At 42.8% G+C, this 22,168-nt stretch overlaps 1 protein-coding gene across 1 annotated transcript; it reads right to left on the bottom strand.

The window, feature by feature from the left end:
• Nucleotides 1–3,912: 3,912 nt before the first annotated feature.
• LOC125514848 (protein DCL, chloroplastic) lies at nt 3,913–7,843 on the bottom strand. Its single transcript, XM_048680217.1, has 3 exons — nt 7,160–7,843; nt 4,622–4,736; nt 3,913–4,181 (listed from the first exon to the last, which is right to left on the bottom strand). Exons 1-3 carry the CDS (start codon nt 7,543–7,545, stop codon nt 4,008–4,010), a joined length of 675 nt encoding a protein of 224 aa, XP_048536174.1. The 5' UTR covers nt 7,546–7,843; the 3' UTR covers nt 3,913–4,007.
• Nucleotides 7,844–22,168: the final 14,325 nt, after the last annotated feature.

The raw sequence follows: 22,168 nt of genomic DNA, 5'->3' as shown, positions 1-22,168 counted from the left end.
GACAATTTCTACATAGTGCAAGATAAAGTACACGCCCCACATGGATTTGAGCTCTAAGTTGTCTATCAGTCCCGTGAGATAGTTCCCAAACTTATTCGAACACCGGTTGGCCGCGGTTATTGGAATTTACATATATTCCGCCATAGCAATAGCGCTAAAGGGCAAGATATGAACATGATGAATAGTTTCATCGTGATCACATAAGCAACATCTACCGTTCCAATCGTATTATGTCGAAAGCTTTTCAAATTACATTCGAATGAGTTTTAATGTATCAGGATTAAGAAAGTTTTGAGTCGAGAAGGATTAAATTATGATTGAATGACAGGAAAGGTTTATAACCCAAGTGTCACGTGGGGCCACAAAACTTTTCCATCACTTCCCCATGGTGGCAAGGGCAAACATACCCCTTCTAGGCTCCATCATCGAGCCTATTGATTCACCTCCCCTCTGCCAGCCGCTTCAGTAGTCGGTGGCTGGGAGGGGACTCCTGGTGCCTCAGCTCTGACTAGTCATTTATGTCAGGGTTTTTTCAGCTTTGTCCAGATCCTCTTCAGCTTCCAACTCCACAAAATCCACGAATGCCTGAGCTCCGTAGAGTCAACTCTGAGAGGTTGAGCCTTCCCTACGTGTAAAAATGAGAAGCCGAGAAAGCCCGGCTTCTCAAAACCGGAGAGCGAGAGTTGTTCCTATATTTACACCATGATTGCCACTGCCAAAGAAAATGGCTTAGCACCATAACCTCGACTCATTGGTACTCTCGCAAAACTGGTATGCTATTCTACGGATGGCTCCCAAATGGGCTGGTTTTAGCTGGCCCAAAATACTACCGAATAGGTCAAAAGGACTTTGCCAGGCCATCGCATGCTGGGAGAAAGTGCCGCTTGAGCCGAACATTCGCTGGTCACCAAGAGAAGTTGGAAGCTAGCGAAAGAAGCCAGATTTTTGTGAATCAACATGTGATTAAGTTGGTTAGGTGGACAGTGGTATCCCCAACCTACCAGGGTTCAAATCCTGGTGCTCGCATTATTCCTGGATTTATTTCAGGATTTCCGGCGATACGCTTTCAGTGGGAGGAGACGTTCCCGTTGACGACGAGGCGTCTACGGTGACTTCGTAAATCTCAAGATGATATGCCGGCTCAGTCTCTCGGAGGTGCTCATAGGGGTAGGGTGTGCGTGTGTACGTTCATAGGGGTGAGTGTATGCGCGTGTATATGAGCGCTTGTGTCTGTACCGATGCTCAAAAAAAAAGAAGCCAGATTTCAAATTTGGGGAAGTTGAGAGAGGTTCCGAGCATGCCCTTAGTTTTCGCAGGTGTGATGCTCAGACAAATGGTGGTGCTTTTTCTTCGAGTTGGCCTTCCAGACGTCGATCCTCCTCGAGCTCACCTGTCCGGATGGACGATCGACGGAGCTCCGGTGTAGATTCTTGCCGTCCACTTGGGACAATGAGATTAGGGTTCTTTTTCATGCATGCACGATGGCGGGATTGGTGTCAGGTGCTTTGAATTGATTCAAGGGTTCAACGGCGACGACTACGGCTTCAATGCGTTGGTATTTAGGGGCACGTGTATGAAGACTTTCAAGGCTATCATCGATAAGGTCGTATGCCGGCTCCGGTACGGAGCAGCAATGGCGGCGCATCGGCGGCTCATTCCGACGGCAGTAATGGTTCTTCGATGCTGCAGAGACTTCGGTGTAACTTTTATTATTCTAAGGGTGCTTTATACTTCAGATGAATTTTTCTACTACCCTAAAAAGATCGTGGCGTTCCCGTTTAAATAAAACCCAAAGCAAAATTGATTGGAGCATAAAACACCATTTTTTTCAAAGCAAGCTGGAGAAATGGCTTACAACCGTCCGTCCACGACTCCGATGTTGACTGCACATTTGTTAACATTCGCGTGATATCTATCACCCACAGGCTCACATCCGTCGTGGCAGCAAACGAGCCGTCGAACCGCCCTCGGAATGTCAGAAACCCCTACAAAGATACAGCGGGAATGTCCCAAGAAAATTTAAGAAACCCCCAAGGGACGGGCGCGCGGCGTCGTATAGCACCGAAACGCGCAGCGCGCAGACGCAAAGGCCGTGCGCGCAATCGGGCTGACGCCCAAGGGGCAACGGAGGGGGCAATACGGTCATCGCGGTTGCGTTGCATGGACGTACGCGGCTAACATGTGGGGGAGAGAGCTGACCGGAAAGGCAGAGATTAGTTTAGAGCCAAGAGGATGGAGAGGGACCGCATAAAACAAGAAGGGAGCAGAGTCTGGTCTAGATGCACCGGCAAGATCACAGGGGAAGGAAAGTGGCCCGTCGGACGCCCTAAGGGTCGGGTCGGGTCTGGTCGGGCCAGCCGCCGGTGATGCACGGGTCGGGCACGGGAGGAGAGAAGAGACGTGCCGCTGCGTCTTTCGCCTCGGACCGGACCGGACCGAGATTGGCACAAGGCAAAGACATGTGTTTTGTTATTATAACCAGTTGTCTGTCAGTTCGCTGGGCAGCTGTGCGCCTGTGTGTCAGTTCGTTGGGTTGTTAACACCTGATAAGATCCTTCAACTGAATGTAGCTCAAATGATTAGGGTTTTTTTATGGTGGAACCAGCTCATCGGAGTTTAAGTGTGCTCGTATTATTTTTTTGAATTTACTTCGAGCTTTGCGATGCTTGTTCAGTGAGTGCAGACGTTTTCATCGATCTACGAAGGCGCATATGGTAGATTTTTCAATCTCGAGATCTTGTGCCGCCTTTGGAGGTGCTCGTGGGGTAGGTTATGTGTGCGTTCATCAAAAGATGAGTGTATGCACGTGTATGTGAACATCTGTATTGTGGTGTGCGAAAAAAAGCACCTGATGAGATCCCGCGAATCAATCGCGGTATCTCCTATAGCTTAGGTTACTTCATTTTTTAGAGGAGGTGTTGGATACACGAGAGAGTGCGCGCGCCAATGGCGCAAGGGCAAGGTAGACAATGATATATCACACACAGCCTAGCCAGGTCAAGCCCGGTGGTTCACGTAGGCAGAACAAATCTGTCAGCGTCCGCACGTTTGAAGCCACACGCCACGCCCCCGTCCTTTGGCGCGTCTGCAAGGGCGATTCACCTGCGTTTCCGTCTGCCTTCGATGCCGTTGAGAGACAGCAAGCGGCTCTTGGGCGACACCAACCTCCGCCGGCCTGGAGGTCCACGAGCCGGCCAGCCTGCCTGCGCCGTGAGCCGGCCGGGAGGTCCACTAGCTAGAGACACACGTTTTGACGACTAGAAGAAACACAAACGTTTCTTTTCTCCAAAGACAAAAAAAAAATGCATCACACTTGTGTTTCTCCCAGCTTGGGCACTGTGAGCACGGCGCTGGCAGGCAACGTTGGGGCGGAACGGAGGGAGTTGCGGTCTGGCAGCCCAAGCATTTAAGCTGGAACAAACGTGCCGAAGATTTGACTTTTCCCATTGGGTGGTACTGAAATAAATAGTCGGGTGCAAGCATATGATCTGCACACAGATTCAGGCACAGGGCAAGAAACTGATTCAGAACAAAATCACAAGGCACGGCGCAAGATCACAGAAAAGATCGCCGAATTGAGTTGGAAATCACACAAGGCACAGCGCAAGATCACAAAAAGATCGCCGATCGAGCTGGGATTGGAAATAACGTCCATTGACAAGTTGCCCTTGCTAGCCTCAGACTGGCTGGCATGCAGATGCAGCCCTGACAATGGGTAGAAAAGAGCTGCATTCCGAGCAGGGGATAAAGATATAAATCACATATCTATACCTTCTGTGATCTTCACAAGACTAGCTTCATACCAAGAAGAGCACCCAAGGGCCAAGGCTCATCTGCAACTGTGAGAATGCCGCAAACCACGTAACTATGCTGAGCCCACTGAAAACTGTAGGACGGGTCATTCCAGACGAATTTTGGACGAATGCTAAGTCACATGATATTAAGGCACGTGGACAAAATCAAAATCACAGAAATATTACATGAAAACAACCGTACGGGTCGCTAGCTCAGTAGTCCTGCCTCCTGCGGAAATGTCTGAGAATGAAGCTGTCTGCGTACAAGGGGTACTTTTGTCTTATGAGACCCTTGATGCACTTCCAGAAAGAAAAATCGACCTGCTCGCCGTCCGTCCTAACTATGAACAAACACCTTGAGTTCTCGAATTCTGGATGCAACCCTAGCTGCAAAATCATATAGTACTAAACGTTAGTTGGTTCCCAGATGGACCAGATCAGAACCATAATTGACCCGGCAGAAAAATATTCGACTCAGAGCTAGGCATCTGGCAGCATATAAAAGCCAGACGAACACCTAAAATTCTCATTAAAATTTTGGAGGTCGGTATCAGAATAGATAAATTAATCATTCTGAAGTTTGCTGGCAACATGAGACTATCACTATAACACATCTGGACAGCAGAATGTCAAAGTGCAACTAGACATATATCTAGAAGGGTTGCAGAGAGTCCAAGCTCAAGACTCGGGACCAAGAAGACATATGGAGATGACAGATTACTTTCTCTGTCCTAGAAGTGCTAAGACAATGTTTTTCAAAAAGAAGAGCAAAGACAGTAACATCAGCAATTCGTTTCTTTCATTCGTTTTGAGTACGTAGCACATACCGTGATGTAGTCGATACCACATCCAATTTTCTTCTTATATTGTGGATGATATGGAAGCAATCGTTCAAGTATGGCCTTTTCATGTTCAGGACTCAACCGCTCACCACTTGAGTACCTGCCACAGATATCACTTCCTATGTTATTCGAAATATAACTAGTATAATAAAAATATGCAAGCGAAGTTCATGCTTTCCTCTATAGAAAAATGAACACATAGAATATGATTAGACAAAAAAACTAAGATTAGTATCCTATGTATTTTATAGAGCCATGATCTCAGTTGGAGCCTACTGATTGTTGTGAGACCATGGGACTTGGGACCACATGACATCTTATAATCCTATAACCAAATGGTACAATGACAGTCGCTGACTTATTGAAGTTAATCAGTCAGAAGCCATAATAACTGACAACATATATATGTTTTAAACAACAAGGGCATTTCCTACTTCTTACAGTAACATACTGACAACATTAAATTGGTTATGCTAATCACTGGAAGCACTAGATATGTGCATCATGCTTGACTTAATTATATGCAAGGACTTGTATAGCAGGCCAAAAGTTTCTCAACACTCCCTTGATTTGTGATCAAATTTTGTCAAGTCTCATTTTTCAGTGTGATAGAATCCAGAAGGCATGTGAAACAAGGTAGATACGATTTTCCTGTTATTGCTAGTCCTTTGGGCGGATACATGATACCTTAGAAACATCACGTTCTAATTGGTTGTCCGCATAACTCCACGCAGGCATTAAGTGATGCAAGCACATGACACCATTTTTTTTTCAAATTGAGGAGCATAGCTCCGAATTTCCATGTGAACGTGAAAACTGATAATACAAAGTGGTGAGGGATCGACCTACAGAATCAATCAGGTTCCGCACATAACATAAGGCAAAACAACACAAACCCGAAAACATCAGGCGAAACTTAGGCACTCGGCCTCTGCAGCTTAAGGCCACATGATTGTTTGCATTGCAGATTGCAGTCTAGCCCTTATTTTTCCCAGCAAGGAAGGAACACACTTAGATTTTTAATATTGTTAGAGCATCTCCAACAGGCGCCCAAAAAGAGCTCCGCGCACTAAAATTTTGTTTTTTTTTGGGCGCCGAACAGCTCCAGCGGATGCTGTAGCACTAAAAGTTCTTGGGCACGCGCTGAAAAACGCTATCGCACGCAGCATATTTTGGGCTCCGGATTGCGCGCGCTTCACAATTTGCACCGTGTGCTTTTTGGGCGCGCGTTTTTGAGCGTCTGCTAAAGCAATGTTGGTCCAGGCGCATTAAAAGTGCTACAGTGACGCGCTATAACTTTTATTGGGCGTGAGATTTTTGTGCGGCCATTGGAGATGCTCTTAATACTTACTAGTCCGTCCCACAGGCCACAATATAAGGCGTTTTTGCAAGCTATGTTAGCTTGCAAAAACGTCTTATACTAAGGGACGGAGGGAGTACAAAATTTGTAAAAAGGTTTTGATGTTACAGAATTTTGCAAGCAGATAGGTATTAAGAATTGGTAATGTTTAATCATGCATCAGGTGGTAAGAAGTCGAACATGTTAAAAGCACGTGAGCATACATTATTAACGACTAAGTATTGTCAGTCTGCCTATGCCGTCGCATTATATTCCTCACTAGTTTGAACTAGATTTGAACAAACTAATACAAACCCCAGCACCAGCAGAGTAATTAGCAATTTATTGTATCATTGTATGGTTTAGATTAGAACCGTGTTGAGCCTGTGCCATTGGACATTGCCGCCATGACCATAGTCAAGGCAGACATGAAGATGAGAGTTCAGGGCAGCAGTGATTAGGGTGATGGACTGTCATGAAGGTCGACTGACTAGGGGCGCAACCAGGATGAAGTAATCCACACAAAAGGAAAGGGCTCATTGAGCTGGGTGTATTGTATGTGGACAGAGGGTCCATCTGTAAGCCTACGAGCGTGAATCATTATATGGGGTCTGAAAGAGCTGAATGACTGTGTCGAATGACGAAATGAAAATCTGAATTCTCACCCTGTTTTGTGAACTCTCAACATTTCCAAGTCCTTCATCGCATGTGTCCATGAATTCTGATCCAACCAATCAGGATATCACAACCAACTTGCTCGACCAACCGATTAAACCGTTACATTCAACTGAGTCAATTCCTAGTAATCCCTTCCATCATCTTCTGTCCAGCACCAAACCAGCTATAGAATTGCTGCCATCATTCGCCTTGAACTAAGTTCTACTCCCTCCGTCCCAAAATAAGTGTCTCTACTATACATCTAGCACTATGGGCAGTCGGTCTAACTGTGCCTAAAACATTCAAACAATCCAGGATATATCTATTCACATTCCATGGGTGATAAGTTCAGTTCGCACACCATGTGTTTGATAAATTGCACCAGGTTACAGCAGTGCATTTACAGAGGGATTGACATATGATGTACAGGTGCTGCCATACTAAGATTAGTGCTGATTGAATTTACAGCAGCAAATGAAATTAGGACGAACAATAGACAAGAGGGTGAAGAGGGAAAAGTTGCCTACTTGCCGGAGTGGAGTATCATCCGCACGAAGCCGACGAGCGGCACGGTGTCCTCGAGGATGAGGTCCTCCCAGTCCACCCACTCCCTCTCGGGCCCCCTCCTCCTCCTCCCCTCCTCGGGCGGCTCGTCGTCCACCGGAGAGCCCAGCGAGGCGTCCGCGTCGGCCTCCCGCTCCTCCGCGGCCGTCGTGGCGGCGGCCGGCCGGCGCAGCATGGCCGCCGGGTCGGGCGGGGCCGCGCCCGACCTCACTGCCACCCCGCGGGCGCGGCCGCGGCTCGCGAGGAGGGAGGCGCTGAACCCGGGGAGGAGGAGGAGGCGCAGGCAGGACACGGCGGGCACGGCCGCGGGCGCGGCCATGGAGCGCGCGGGCGACGGGGGGAACTGCATGTGCGTGCGGCGGCGAGGCGGTCAGAAGGGCTCGGTGTGGCGGCTTCGGGCGTCACCGCATGGTAGGACGGGCGCGGCGCGCCGTGGCGGGTGGCGGCCTCGCGCTGCGCGCGCGGCCGGAGGATGGTAGCGGCGCTGGTCGGGGCGCTTTGCCCACGGCGGGAGGGTGGGGCGTGGCGCGTTGGTGTCGTGGTGGTGGGTAGTGTGGCTGGGAAGGAGTGAGCCGCGATGGTGCATGGAGGGGAGTGGATAGGTCTCGCCAGTCGCCGCTGTGCTGTGCCGGGGTTTCGGCCTCGTTGGCGTTTTCGTTTCCCAGAGTTTTGTGCCGTGCAAGTGCAACGGTGAGGGCCGAGGGGAAAAGGGCCGGAGATACTTCGGATTTTCGTGAAAGGAGACGTCTTCGTCGATGATGAGACGTCTACAATGACTTTGTAAATCTTAAGATGAAATGTCGACTCAGTTTCTTGAAGATGCTCACAGGGATGGAGTGTATGTGTGTGCGTTCATAGAGGTGAGTGTATGTGCATACATATGAGTGCTTGAGTATGTACTGTGTTAAAAAAAAAGGCTCGAGATACTTCGGCTGGTGCGGGTAGGAATCGACTTTCATGCCTTTTTCTTTTGGTTTTCAGTTTTCTAGATGTTTCTTTATCGGTTTTTCGGGGTTTTAAAGTTTTTTTCTGCTTTTAATACTGGTCTACTTTTTGCAATACACATCGTATAGACCCGGAACATTTTTTGACGCATGTTGAATATTTTTTAAATACATGATGAACAGTTTTGGGATACGTGTTATATAAATACATGTGGAAATTTTTCTTGAATGATACCAAGCATTTTTTTACAGTGTATAAATATAATTCTTAAATGCCATGTACATTCTTTTTGAATGATGTGAAACTCTTTTTGAATTAAATGAACATTTATTTACCTTGTATAAACTTTTTATAAAATTGTAGGGACATATTTTTGTAGCACCTGAACATTTCTAAATGTAACATACAATTTTTTTGAATGATATTAACATTTTTTTCATATTTTTGCGAACTTAATTTTACAACGCACTAACATTTTTCAATGTACGGTTAACGTTTTTAAAAATTTTAATTGTAATATTTAGTTTAATTTTGGAAATCTTTATCTTTATCTAATAATAAAGCATCAACCGCTTCTACCCGCTCACCATCGCGGCATTTTGCAAAAAAAAAGTCAGTGTACTTTTTCATAATGAACCTGTTGTCTCTTTTTAGGTGGATCTGGGAAAACACTTCATTTTTACACAAAAACAAACCCTGGATCTGTCAGAATTCCGTCCACGATCCTTTATTTAGTTGGCTGAAATTTAAAAAACGTGAATTCTTCTTATCCAACCGCTCCAACTCTGTCATGCGGCGTCGGCAGCCCTCTTCGGCCTCCGCTGGTCCTAGCTCTGCAGGACGTCCGGCACGGCGACGCCCTTGTCGGCGGCGAAGATGGCTACGATGCATCCAAACGCCTCCACCAACCACCGGGAACCATCGCATGCACCATCGGCCCGTCGTGCTCCTCTAGACTGCCACATCCTATTCTTACCACAACTACGACCCCGCCCCTGCTTGCATCTTGCACCGACCAGCCACGAGGACAAAAGCGGCACCACCGCCCTCCTGCTCCTGCTGGCAACCGCGGCCTTCGGCCTCTAGCTGCAGCAACACTGCATCCCCCTGCAGTGGCCTTGCTGTCTCATCTCCTTTCTCCAATGTTTGGGTGTGATGCTAGCATGATGTGTGTGTTGATGGATCTGATGCAGCCCAACGTGAATTAATTGTTTAGTTTGACTTTTGTGCATTTGTACCTGAAAATTCAGGTAAGTGCAATGCATTGATAATAGCTAGGGAAAGTGCTTTCTGAATTGCATCCTCATGGTTTGGACAAACCAGGTCATCAAGCTAGCTATTGTACTGCATCTCTATTTTAGGTCAGTTGGTAATCAGGATTCAGGATACTCATCAATGTATCATCCCGAAATGTGGGACAGATGGGATTGCAACCGAGAGTCTGGCATCCGCACACCATTGCGCCTGCACGGCACCGCGATGGACCTGCCAGCACTGGCCAAGCCGACATTGGGCAGTGACGGAGTCTACAGAGTTTACCAATTACTCCCTCCGTTTTAAAATATAAAAACGTTCTTATATTTTGGGACGGAGGGAGTAGATGGTTAGGCCATTACTTTACTTGATGGAGATCGAAGTACTAATGGTTATATTTGTGGTTACAATTTGTTAGAAGTAATATTGATCTGCAACCATTCTCTTTATCATGAAAATCATGTATTTCTTCATCAACAATATGGTCGATCATTTTTTGAATTTGATGTAGTCATCAATTTGATCTGAATGGTAGCTTACTCTTGCCCTTTTTTCACTGTCAACATTCTTTAAATTACATGTCTTTCTTCTGAACCTGATTTACATGAACAGAGCAAGGTAAGCAGACCTACTTAAGTTCATCTTCTTTGATTGCAGATGGAGCAGACCATGTTCTAGGGCTCATGGCTGGCCTTGGTTCCTCATCAACCATCACTGGTTTGGTGCCCGGCAAGCCATCACGTCTTCAAGTTTGAGGCTAAACAAAAGTGCCTCTTTCTAGATGTTTAGAAATTGACAATTCAAAAACATGATTGATCATCGTCTAGAAGCCCCCAAACCAGATCAAGGTCGCCAAATTGGAACTGAAAAAAATGATGCTAAAGAAATAAGGCGTTATTTGTATCCCTTCTTGGGCAGAGGATCAGTACAAGGAAGACATGCATGAACAAAGTGACTGGTCTAAATGATTAAATTTCCACATCATATATAATTTATTGTGTTTTTCTTCTCACTCTTTTGTTACTTTTTCTATACAACTTTCATGTCTGAAGAGAACTAACCATGTACTTCATTTTGTTTGTGTATTATTGTGCTATGGATGTATGCTATTTTTATTCTCCTGTTGCAACACACGGGTATTTTTGCTATTATATATAAAACAGAATTAATAAAGAAGCAGAGAAGAAAAAAATGCAGGAAACTACTTAGGTCGGTCCGATAGTAGCGACGGGTGGCACCTCTTGAAGCGCCATTTCCTATTCGACGCTCGCTGCATAAAAGTGTCATCCCTTCGCACAGGGACGAGCGAACGAGCGACGGAGTGGGCTAGTCCATTAGTGTAGGGTCTTTTTTGGTTTTCTACCAGACACTTTCTCTTTGTTTCTGTTACTTTTTATGGTTTTTTTCGTTTTACCTATTTTTCTTAAATTTGCCATTTTCAAAAATACTCAGCACCTTCAATTTTTATGTTTAGAAATTTTAAAAAATCACTTTTTCAAAAAATCATTGGATTATTTGTCCATGTTTCCAAAAATTGTCACATAATTAAAAATGGTTTGGAATTTCAAATTTTTGTTCATGTTTTTGAAAAACTATTTGTGCTTTGAAACAAATGTTCAGTATTTCAACAATTGCACACTTTTTCCAAAAAAATCTTCAAAATTTGTTTAGAAATTGAAAAAGGTATGAAATATTTCGAACAGGTGGGGCTAGGATTCTGCCCGGCAAGAGGCTGGCATGGAATCTGGTGGACGCATTTTGGGCTAGACTGATGTCGATAATAGCATAGCTCGTCCTCTGGTTTCGCAGGCCTAGGCTACGAGCCACCCTAGGCTCCACCGGAGCTATATCTAGCCTACCACGAGACAGTCTACAAAATAACAATTAAGGGTTATCTCTTGCAAATGTCACTCCAACCTTGTTAAGCGTTGACAAGTGGCGCACATGTAATGTGTCGCTTGTCGCAACCTGTGAGTTTTTCTTTTTTCGTTAATTTAAAATGTTTTATCTCTTGAACTTTTCATCCCTATTACGAACTATTTTCACCCTTGAATTTTTCATGGTGAGATTCTCAAAACTAGATCCCATATTAATAGGTTTTGACAAACTTTTTTTTCATGAAAAAACAAACAAAACAGAAATGGTAAAAAAGAAAACCGAAAGCCGGCAACCGAAAAAATTGAATGACAAAAAAAGGGAGTCGAAAGCACAATTTTTTACTCGAGAAGCACAGTCCATGTAAGCAAGTCTGTCCTCATGAGAAGTAAATATATGCTACTCGAGGAAGCATAGATCCTTTCCCTTTCCGAGAAGCATAGTTATGCTATTCGTGAAAATAAATTTATGCCTTCATAAGAAGCAAATATGTGTTTCCCATGAAAGCACGAATTATTTTTACTTTCCAAGGTACTTCTCACGGAAGCAAATCGGTGCCTCCACAAAAAACAAATATGTGCTTCTCGTGAAAGCACATATTTTTTTATTTTTCGAGAAGCACAATTATATTTCTTGAGTAAGCAAATCTGTGCCTCTATATGAAGAAAATTCTTCTCATGAAAGCATAAAAAAAATCCACAAATAAAAAACCATGAAAAAATATATTCTAAGACCTAGGGAAAACGGGCGAGAATTGAAAAGTAAAAGAAAAAACAAAATACCCCACCTAAACCCCGAAAATGCATACAGAAAAATTAAAAAAAATTCCAGAAGTAGCACTCGCACGCAACATGTGGTGGTGGTGGGACGCCACTTGGCGTACTCACAGGCACCGAAAATGACCCTTGAAGATCCCCCGTAAGGGGTAATCTCCAGTTAGTTGCTCTCGACGATCTGCCTCACATGCGATCTCCAGATGAGCCGGCTCAGTATACGTTTCGAGTAGCGGGTTTTAGGAAACTTTGGTTTCTACGTGTCTTTATCAGGTTCTTTTAGTTTTTTTAATACATGGCTACTTCTTTTAATACGCATAACATATTTTGTATTTATCTAGAATTTTTTTGATACACATTGAACATTTGTTACATACATGATGCACATTTTTTAATATGTATTAACTATTTTATAAATACATTTGGAACATTTTCTTGAATGATACTGGACATTTTTTTACATTGCATAAATATTCTTTCAAATGGCATGCACATTTTCTGAATGATACTCCTCCTAAACTATTTTTTGAATTACATAAACATTTTTTACACTGTGTAATTTTTTTATAAAATGTCAGATACTTTTTTTGTTGCACATGAACATTTTTTAAATGTCAAAAATAATTTTTTGGCATGCCATAAAAAATTCATAGTTCGGCGAACTAATTTTTACAATGCACGCATTCTTTAAAAATATAAAAAGTAAAAAATGAATAAATGAAAGAAGCTAATTGGGTCGGCCTAATAGTACCAACCGGGGCGCCCATTTTGGCAAATTTCCTATTCAACACTTGTTGCGTCAAAGTGACGAGCGAGCACCGGAGTGGGCCGGCACATTAGTTTAGGTTTTGTTTGATGGATTTCTACAGGTATTTTTTTATGCTGCTTTCTTTTACTTTTTATAGTTTATTTTTTCCCTTTTTTCATAAATTTGTAATTTTCAAAAACTACTCATAATCTGAAAAGCAATTTTATTTACAATGCAAGTCTCTTTTTTACCCTTTACAAATTGTACGAAAGGTTGTCTTAACTACAATGATATTATTTCAATACCAAGTATATATTAGATACATATCATCAATATTTTATTGAACCCACTGTAATATGATACACATGTTTGACAGAAAAATGAATAAAAAAGAGTGTCAATTATGAGGTACCAACCTCCTAATAAACATCTCGTGTACTTCAGATTTTTCTATTTGCATATATTTAATCGTAACGATCACTGTGAAGGTATATTTGTATACCAACGCTTAAAGGTATTTATTATGATAGTTAATGACACATACATACATATACACCACATTAATACAAGACTCACAAATAGTCCAAGAAGACATGCAATTTTCTCATTTGTTATTTGATCACATTTAAGTCGAAATTATTCAAATATGTTTTAATTCATATTTTATTGAGAAATATAACTTTTGTTACAATATATTGTTAACATTTACGATAATAATTACCTATGATCATAAGTTTGAAAAAAATGAATTATAAACAACTATTGACGTTTAGTATAGATAGTGATATTTATTAGACTAGACCCAATATTTGTTGGACAGCTCCTCGGGGCGAAGTTTGTTATATAGATGTTATGGGCAAAGTCATAGTATTCAACCTCTTCGAACATGATTGAAGGCTAATATGTGAACCCGGTTGGGGGAGAAAAAGAGTTGGTGGTGGAACAGGGTTCAATGCCCACCTCCCTGTTATGAGGAATTCCATTTCAGCAAATTTGATCGGCTCCACAGAACATGGATATCTCTAATTGAGAATGAGTTAGAGAACATGAGTTGGTTTCTATCTTCTAGCGTGAGTGGTCAGCGTTGTTTCAAGGTGAGAGGGGTGGATGGAAAGAAGATATACTTGTTGTCTCCGAATGGTGAAAATAAAGGGGACAATCAAAAGGTTGCTAATAAGATTATTCACCCCCTTCCAGCAATCCGGCAAGGAAATATTTATGTTCATGATTTGGATTATGGTACATCAGAGTCCCTTCTTTCAATGCCATTCATGGCAGTGTCACAGTTTTGGATCCATTTTGAGTGCTTGGAGTTGGTGAGTCGCTTTGTGTTTCTTTTCTATTCTACACGATTGTGCAAATTATCCTCGTTGATTTATATGATTAATTTTCTCGTAGTTTCAGTAGGGATATGCTTAAATTATATCCCTGAAGCCCCATCACTCCACTTCTTGTGTTTTTTCTCCGTTTTCTGGACCATCACATTCACATTTGTTGTTCCATCCTTAGTTGTTGCCACTCCAGTTCTCAGCCTTTAGCCCCGGACTACCAGTTTGAAAACTTGTAGTTGTTTGTGATGAGGGAGTAAATGGAAAGAAGTATAGTGCATTGTGAGTTGCCTTCTTTGGCGTTTATGTCTCTCCGGAAGCTTGCTCAATTTTGTATTTCCTCTCACATGATTATCAACTGTGCCTAGCCCTTGAAGTTTATGATCACTGTCTCACTATTGATATCTGAATTGGCCTTAGTATTCTCATTTGCTTCCCTTCTCTCCAGCTAGTCATGCCCTCGATTGTTTGGAGGCAACACGCATATGTGCCTCAGTCATGAATATTTTTCTTGGAAATATTTAGTCAGGCATTCTGGTGACATTTCTGAACCTCGGTCCTATTCTCTTGTATCCTTAATCTTATTGATTATTTCCTGGACATGCTAGTAATTGCTAGAAACCTAGTCTCTATTAAATAGTTGTTGAAAGACTCAAAAATAGTAGTATTACAAAAATTTTATTGCATCGTGCAACTGCTATAGAATTATGCACTTATTGGGGAGGCAGAGAACGAATGGTAGATCATTGCATGCCGTAGTGGTGAGAAAATTGGAGACACTTGAGTGAGTTTGAGTGCTCCTCTCCTCTTCCTTTTATAATGTGAGCAAGGGGTGGAGGAAGGGCAAAGGCAACCCGCCAAAGGTGGAAGAAAAGCCCCGGGGGGGGGGGGCTTTTTCACCCTTGGTTGGCCAAGCTAGGAGCTCCCTCACGAGGTCCCGACCTCCCCCAAACCATGCTCCACTATCATTGGGATGAATCCCCAAAGGGGGGACTTTCTTACCAAATCAAAAGCCATCAAAAGGGGGTTGCCCCCTAAAAGGGGCTTTACCAAAAAGCACTCCCCCGAATTGTGGGATCTAGTCCCCTCACGATGGGACAAGATGTTTTTTGCGAACGTTCTCTCTAGAAAAATTCTAGAAAGTCTAGAACATTTCCACACTCTCTAAAATAATCATGGGCATGCTCCAAAACATTTCTGGTATGATGGTTTTACTCCGAAACACTTCTAGTTTTCTCTCCGGAACTCTTTTGTTGTCTCCGAAACTTTTCTAGTGACTTTCTCTCGGACTCCTTGTCTAGTACTCAGCGATAGATGACCCTTAAGTGTGTGACCCTGTAGGTTCGGTGAAGTATAGACATGACCGGAGCACTTTTCGATCAATGATCAATAGCGGAACCATGGACATCCATATTGACCCCTATACCCACACGAATAAATATTTGAGTGAACGTGTAGTTACGATATGTTGTTCCTGTTGCTTCACGATATGTTACAAAAACCTAAGGTGAGATTTAACGGCATCCCCGTGAACCAAAAATTTGTTCACTATGCCACTTACCTCATTACCGGTTTTATTCTCTTTTCTCGTCAACGCATTATAGCATCCATGTGATGAAATCACACCGTGTCTGGAAGACGATGATTTATACCGTAACACTGAGACGGCCCTAAGAATATCTCTCCATCCTCGGAGGATCAAACCCCAATCTTGATCTTTCTAGTCCCTTGTAACTCTTTTCCGTGAACCCATAAGCCGCCGTAATAGCCACCCTGTTACAGATGATGTTTAACAAACCCGGAAGTTCACCAAGCAAGTACGAAGAAACTCGATACTCTCATGGTATAAGGTATTATGGAAACATATAACTTTGTCTGTGTTATCAAATCATTAACTCGTGACGAATGTATCTCATAGCATTTCATCAATTGGGTCAATTCAACACAAGTGTTTTCCTAACATTATGTCCTCAAAGTTGTCGGCATAGTCATGCCCATGATCAGGAAAGCGTGACCGTCATGCAACACTTGAGCTAGTCTTAGAGGCATATCTAGGAATATATTTTATTGTTTATTATTCCACACATGCACATGGGTGTTCGTCTAATCCTTTATGGATATACGGGCTCAAGGACCATTGCAGTTATAGCATAGAACAAACATCAATGACAAACTTGGAGATAAACAACAACTATTATTATTGCTTCTAGGGCATTGATACGTCGTTGTCGTATCTATACTTTTTATACTATTTTTGGGACTAACATATTGATCCAGTGCCCAGTGTCAGTTCCTGTTTGTTGCATGTTTTTTGTTTCGCAGAAATCCATATCAAACGGAGTCCAAACGGGATAAAACTGACGGAGATTTTTTTGGAATATATGTGATTTTTGGGAAGAAGAATCAACGCGAGACGATGCCCGAGGGGGCCACGAGGCAGGGGCGCGCCTGATACGTCTCCATCGTATTTATAATTTTTGATCGTTCCATGCTAATATTCTACAACTTTCATATACTTTTGGCAACTTTTTATACTATTTTTGGGACTAACACATTGATCCAGTGCCCAGTGCCAGTTCCTGTTTGTTGCATGTTTTTTGTTTCGCAGAAAATCCATATCAAACGGAGTCCAAACGGGATAAAAACGGACGGAGATTTTTTGGAATATATGTGATTTTTGAGAAGTGAAATCAACGTGAGACAATGCTCGAGGGGCCCATGAGGCAGGGGCGCGTGCCTGACCCTCGTGGCCACCCCATAAGGCGGTTGCAACCCTTCTTTCGCCGCAAGAAAGCTAATTTCGGGATAGAGTTCGTGTCAAAATTTCAGCCCAATCGGAGTTACGGATCTCCGGGAATATAAGATATAAGAAATGGTGAAAGGGTAGAATCTGAGAACACAGAAACAGAGAGAGACAGAGAGACAGATCCAATCTCGGAGGGGATCTCGCCCCTCCCACGCCATGGAGGCCATGGACCTGAGGGGAAACCCTTCTCCCATCTAGGGAGGAGGTCAAGGAAGTAGAAGAAGAAGGAGGGGGGCTCTCTCCCCCTCGCTTCCGGTGGCACCGGAGTGCCATCGGGGGCCACCATCATCATCGCAATCTTCACCAACAACTTCACCGCCATCATTACCAACTCTTCCCCCTCTATGTAGCGGTGTAACCTCTCTCTTACCCGCTGTAATCTCTACTTAAACATGGTTATCAACGCTATATATTATTTCCCAATGATGTATGGCTATCCTATGATGTTTGAGTAGATCTGTTTTGTCCGATGGGCTATTTGATGATCAAGATTGGTTTGAGTTGCATGTTTTATTATTGGTGCTGTCCTATGGTGCTCTTCGTGTCGCGCAAGCGTGAGGTATCCCCGCTGTAGGGTGTTGCAATACGTTTATGATTCGCTTATAGTGGGTTGCGTGAGTGACTGAAAGACAAACCCGAGTAAGGGGGTTGTTGCGTATGGGATAAAGAGGACTTGATGCTTTAATGCTATGGTTGGGTTTTACCTTAATGATCTTTAGTAGTTGCGGATGCTTGCTAGAGTTCCAATCATAAGTGCATATGATCCAAGTAGAGAAATTATGTTAGCTTATGCCTCTCCCTCAAATAAAATTGCAATAGTGATTACCGGTCTAGTTATCGATTGCCTAGGGACAAATAACTTTCTCGTAACAAAAACCACTTTACTAAAACTAACTTAGTTATTCCTTCATCTAAACAGCCCCTACTTTTTATTTACGCGCTCTTTATTATCTTGCAAACCTATCCAACAACACCTACAAAGTACTTCTAGTTTCATACTTGTTCTAGGTAAAGCGAACGTCAAGTGTGCGTAGAGTTGTATCGGTGGTCGATAGAACTTTAGGGAATATTTGTTCTACCTTTAGCTCCTCATTGGGTTCGACACTCTTACTTATCGAAAGAGGCTACAATTGATCCCCTATACTTGTGGGTTATCACGCCCCAGGGGGTCAGGCGCGCCCTGGGCCCTCGTGGCAACCCCGTAAGGCGGTTGATGCCCTTCTTTTGCCACAAGAAAGCCAATATCTGGATAAAATTCGTGTCCAAATTTCAGCCGAATCGGAGTTACGGATCTCCGGGAATATAAGAAACGGTGAAAGTGCAGAATCTGGGAACGCAGAAACAGAGAGAGACAGATCCAATCTCAGAGGGGCTCTCGCCCCTCCCATGCCATGGAGACCAAGGACCAGAGGGGAAACCCTTCTCCCATCTAGGGAGAATGTCAAGGAAGAAGAAGAAGAAGGGGGGCTCTCTCCCCCTCTCTCACGATGGCTCCGAAACGCCGCCGGGGCCATCACTGCGACAATGATCTACACCAACAACTTCACCACCGTCATCACCAACTCTCCCCCCTCTATGCAGCGGTGTAACCCCTCTTTTACCCGCTGTAATATCTACTTAAACATGGTGCTCAACGCTATATATTATTTCCCAATGATGTATGGCTATCCTATGATGTTTGAGTAGATCCGTTTTGTCCTATGGGTTAATTGATGATCGTGATTGGTTTGAGTTGCATGTTTTATTATTCGTGCTGTCCTATGGTGCTCTATGTGTCGCGCAAGCGTGAGGGATCCCCGTTGTAGGGTTTGAATATGTTCATGATTTGCTTATGGTGGGTGGAGTGAGTGACAGAAGCACATACCCGAGTAAGTAGGTTGTTTGTGTATGGGAGTAAAGAGGACTTGATGCCTTATAATGCTATGGTTGGGTTTTACCTTAATGATCTTTAGTAGTTGCGGATGCTTGCTAGAGTTCCAATCATAAGTGCATATGATCCAAGAAGAGAAAGTATGTTAGCTTATGCCTCTCCCTCAAATAAAATTACAATAATGATTACCGGTCTAGTTATCGATTGCCTAGGGACAAATAACTTTCTCGTGACAAAAAGCTCTCTACTGAAACTAATTTAGTTGTGTATTTACCTAAAACAGCCCCTAGTTTTTATTTACGTGCTCTTTATATTCTTGCAAACCTATCCTATCACACCTACAAAGTACTTCTAGTTTCATACTTGTTCTAGGTAAAGCGAACGTTAAACGTGCGTAGAGTTGTATCGGTGGTCAATAGAACTTGAGGGAATATCTGTTCTACCTTTAGCTCCTCGTTGGGTTCGACACTCTTACTTATCAAAAGAGGCTACAATTGATCCCCTATACTTGTGGGTTATCAAGACCTTTTTTGGCGGCGTTGCCGGGAAGTTATAGCGTGGGGTGAATATTCTCGTGTGTGCTTGTTTGCTTTATCACTAAGTAGTTTTTATTTTTGTGCTATTGTTTTCTATCTTTAGTTATGGGTAGGAAATGCAAAATACCAAAAAATTATTTGTACCTACTGAACCAATGGTTGAAGAACCACTCAAAATCTATCACACTACCGAAGCTTTTTACTTGGATCATCTTTGATCCCTATGTGCTCAGGCTAAAATCCCAACTAGCTTAGTTGAGGGCAAATCTTTAGATGAGCATTCTTGTTATGTGCGACACTGCATATATCATAAAAAGAGAAACTTTTACTGGATCAAATTCATCGTTTGCAGTGCTATGCTTGGAATTTATGTGAAATATATGATTGTACTTATTGTTCTAAAGACCCTAAGAAACACCTTCCTTACCAATGTGGGTTTAGCGATAATGGAATCATATCTTCGGATACTAAGGGCCAGTTCTTTTCGGCGATTCTCCCAGAATCGCCCCCTCCCCAGCTTCTCCCAGAATCGCCACTCCATATTTTTTTACAATCCTATCTAGTTAAGGTCTAATTAGCTAGGATTGTAAAAAACATATGGAGTGATGATTCTGGGAGAAGCTGGGGAGGGGGGCGATTCTGGTAGAATCGCCCAAAAGAACTGGCCCTAAGGGTGTTTATAATTACTATGATGTTCAACAAATTGAAGAATTTGTTGCTTTTAGGGGTACTTGTGAAATTGCTTCTTTTATTGAAGAGTGTGATACTACTCTATACAAATCTAAAAATTTGGCCATACTTAAATATTGCTATGATAATTATGCTTCTAATCCTTATATTAAACCATATATTGAGGACTCCTCCACTGTCCAAGAAGAGACTAATATTTTGCAGGAGTCAATGGAAGAAGAAATTAATGACATTGTGAGCTCATTGGATGAAAAAGGTGAGGAGGAGAGCGAAGAACAAAAGGAGGAAGAGCGGATTGATCACCCGTTCCCACCATCCAATGAGAGTAACTCTTTATCCCATACATTGTTTAATTTCCCTTCGAATCTACCGAAGGATGAATGCTATGATGATTGTTATGATCCCGTTGATTCTTTCGAAATATCCCTTTTTGATGATGCTTACTATGCTTGTGGCCAAGATGCCAATATGAATTATGTTTATGGAGATGAACTCACTATAGTTCCTTATGTTAAACATGAAATTGTTGCTATTGCACCCATGCATGATAGTCCTATTATCTTTTTGAATTCTCCCGACTACACTATATCGAAGAAGTTTGCCCTTATTAAGGATTATATTGATGAGTTGCGTTTTACTAATACACATGATGATTTTGATAGATATAATATGCATGTGCTTGATGCTCCTACTTGCAATTATTATGAGAGAGGAACTACATCTCCGCCTCTCCATGTTTCCAATATGATAAAATTGCAAGAAACTGTTTATACTATGCATTGGCCTTTACTATGTGTGCATGAATTGTTCTTTTATGACATGCCGATGCATAGGAAGAGAGTTAGAATTCGTTGCTGCATGATATATGTTACTTTGTGCTCACTACTAAATCACAAATCATTGTTAATTAAAATTGGCTTTGATATACTTTGGTATCCGGGTGGATCCTGCTCGATCCATTGCTTGAGCACTATATGCCTAGCTTAATGGTTTTAAAGAAAGTGCTGCCAGGGAGACAACCTGGAAGTTTTAGAGAGTCATTTATTTCTGTTGTGTGCTTTTATGAAGTTTAAAAATAAAAATAATGTGCCAAGATTTGCCTTTAGGATGTTTACATTGCTTGTTGGTTTGTGCGGGGCAAGACAAAAACTTTGGCTGGAGTGCGCGATTTTACATTTTTTACTGGAATGTCAAACGGTTCTGAAACTTTTTGCACTGTCTTTATACACAAATTTTTTATTTTTCCTAATTTTTTCAGAATTTTTAGAGCAACAGAGTTATGGTGAATGTTCATATTACTACGGACTGTCCTGTTTAAGATAGATTCTATTTTTGATGCATAGTTTGCTTGTTTTGATGAAACTATCGATTTCTATCAGTGGATTAAGCCATGAAAAAGTTATATTACAGTATCTACAATGCAAAAACAAAATATGAATTGGTTTGCAACAGTACTTAGAGTAGTGATTTGCTTTATTATACTAACGGATCTTACCAAGCTTTCTGTTGAGTTTTGTGTGGATGAAGTGTTCGAAGATCGAGGAGGTCCCGATGTGAGGAGAAGGAGGAGAGACAAGATCTCAAGCTTGGGGATTCCCAAGGCACCCCAAGTAAATATTCAAGGATACTCAAGCGTCTAAGCTTGGGGATGCCTGTCAGTGTCAAAACCGGCGGATCTCGGGCAGGGGGTCCCGAACTGTGCGTCTAAGGTCGATGGTAACAGGAGACAGGGGACACGATGTTTACCCAGGTTCGGGCCCTCTCTATGGAGGTAATACCCTACTTCCTGCTTGATTGATCTTGATGAATATGAGTATTACAAGAGTTGATCTACCACGAGATCGAGATGGCTAAACCCTAAAAGCCTAGCCTGTATGACTATGGTAATGATTGTCCTTCTTTCCGAACTAAGTCGTCCGGTTTATATAGACACCGGGAGGATCTAGGGTTACACAAGGTCGGTTACAAAGAAAGGAATCTACTTATTTGATTGCCAAGCTTGCCTTCCACGCTAAGGAGAATCCTGTCCGGACACGGGTGCAGTCTTCGGTCTTCGTATCTTCACAGCCCGTTAGCCCGGCCCATGTCCAACAGGCCAGATGCCCGAGGACCCCTTAGTCCATGACTCCCTCAGTAGGCCCTGAACC

The sequence above is a fragment of the Triticum urartu genome, chromosome 6 (genome assembly GCF_003073215.2).
Source record: "Triticum urartu cultivar G1812 chromosome 6, Tu2.1, whole genome shotgun sequence".
In the NCBI taxonomy this organism is placed as follows: domain Eukaryota; kingdom Viridiplantae; phylum Streptophyta; class Magnoliopsida; order Poales; family Poaceae; genus Triticum; species Triticum urartu.
The sequence above is the reverse complement of the archived record's forward strand: the minus strand, read 5'-3'. Positions and strand labels throughout refer to the sequence as shown.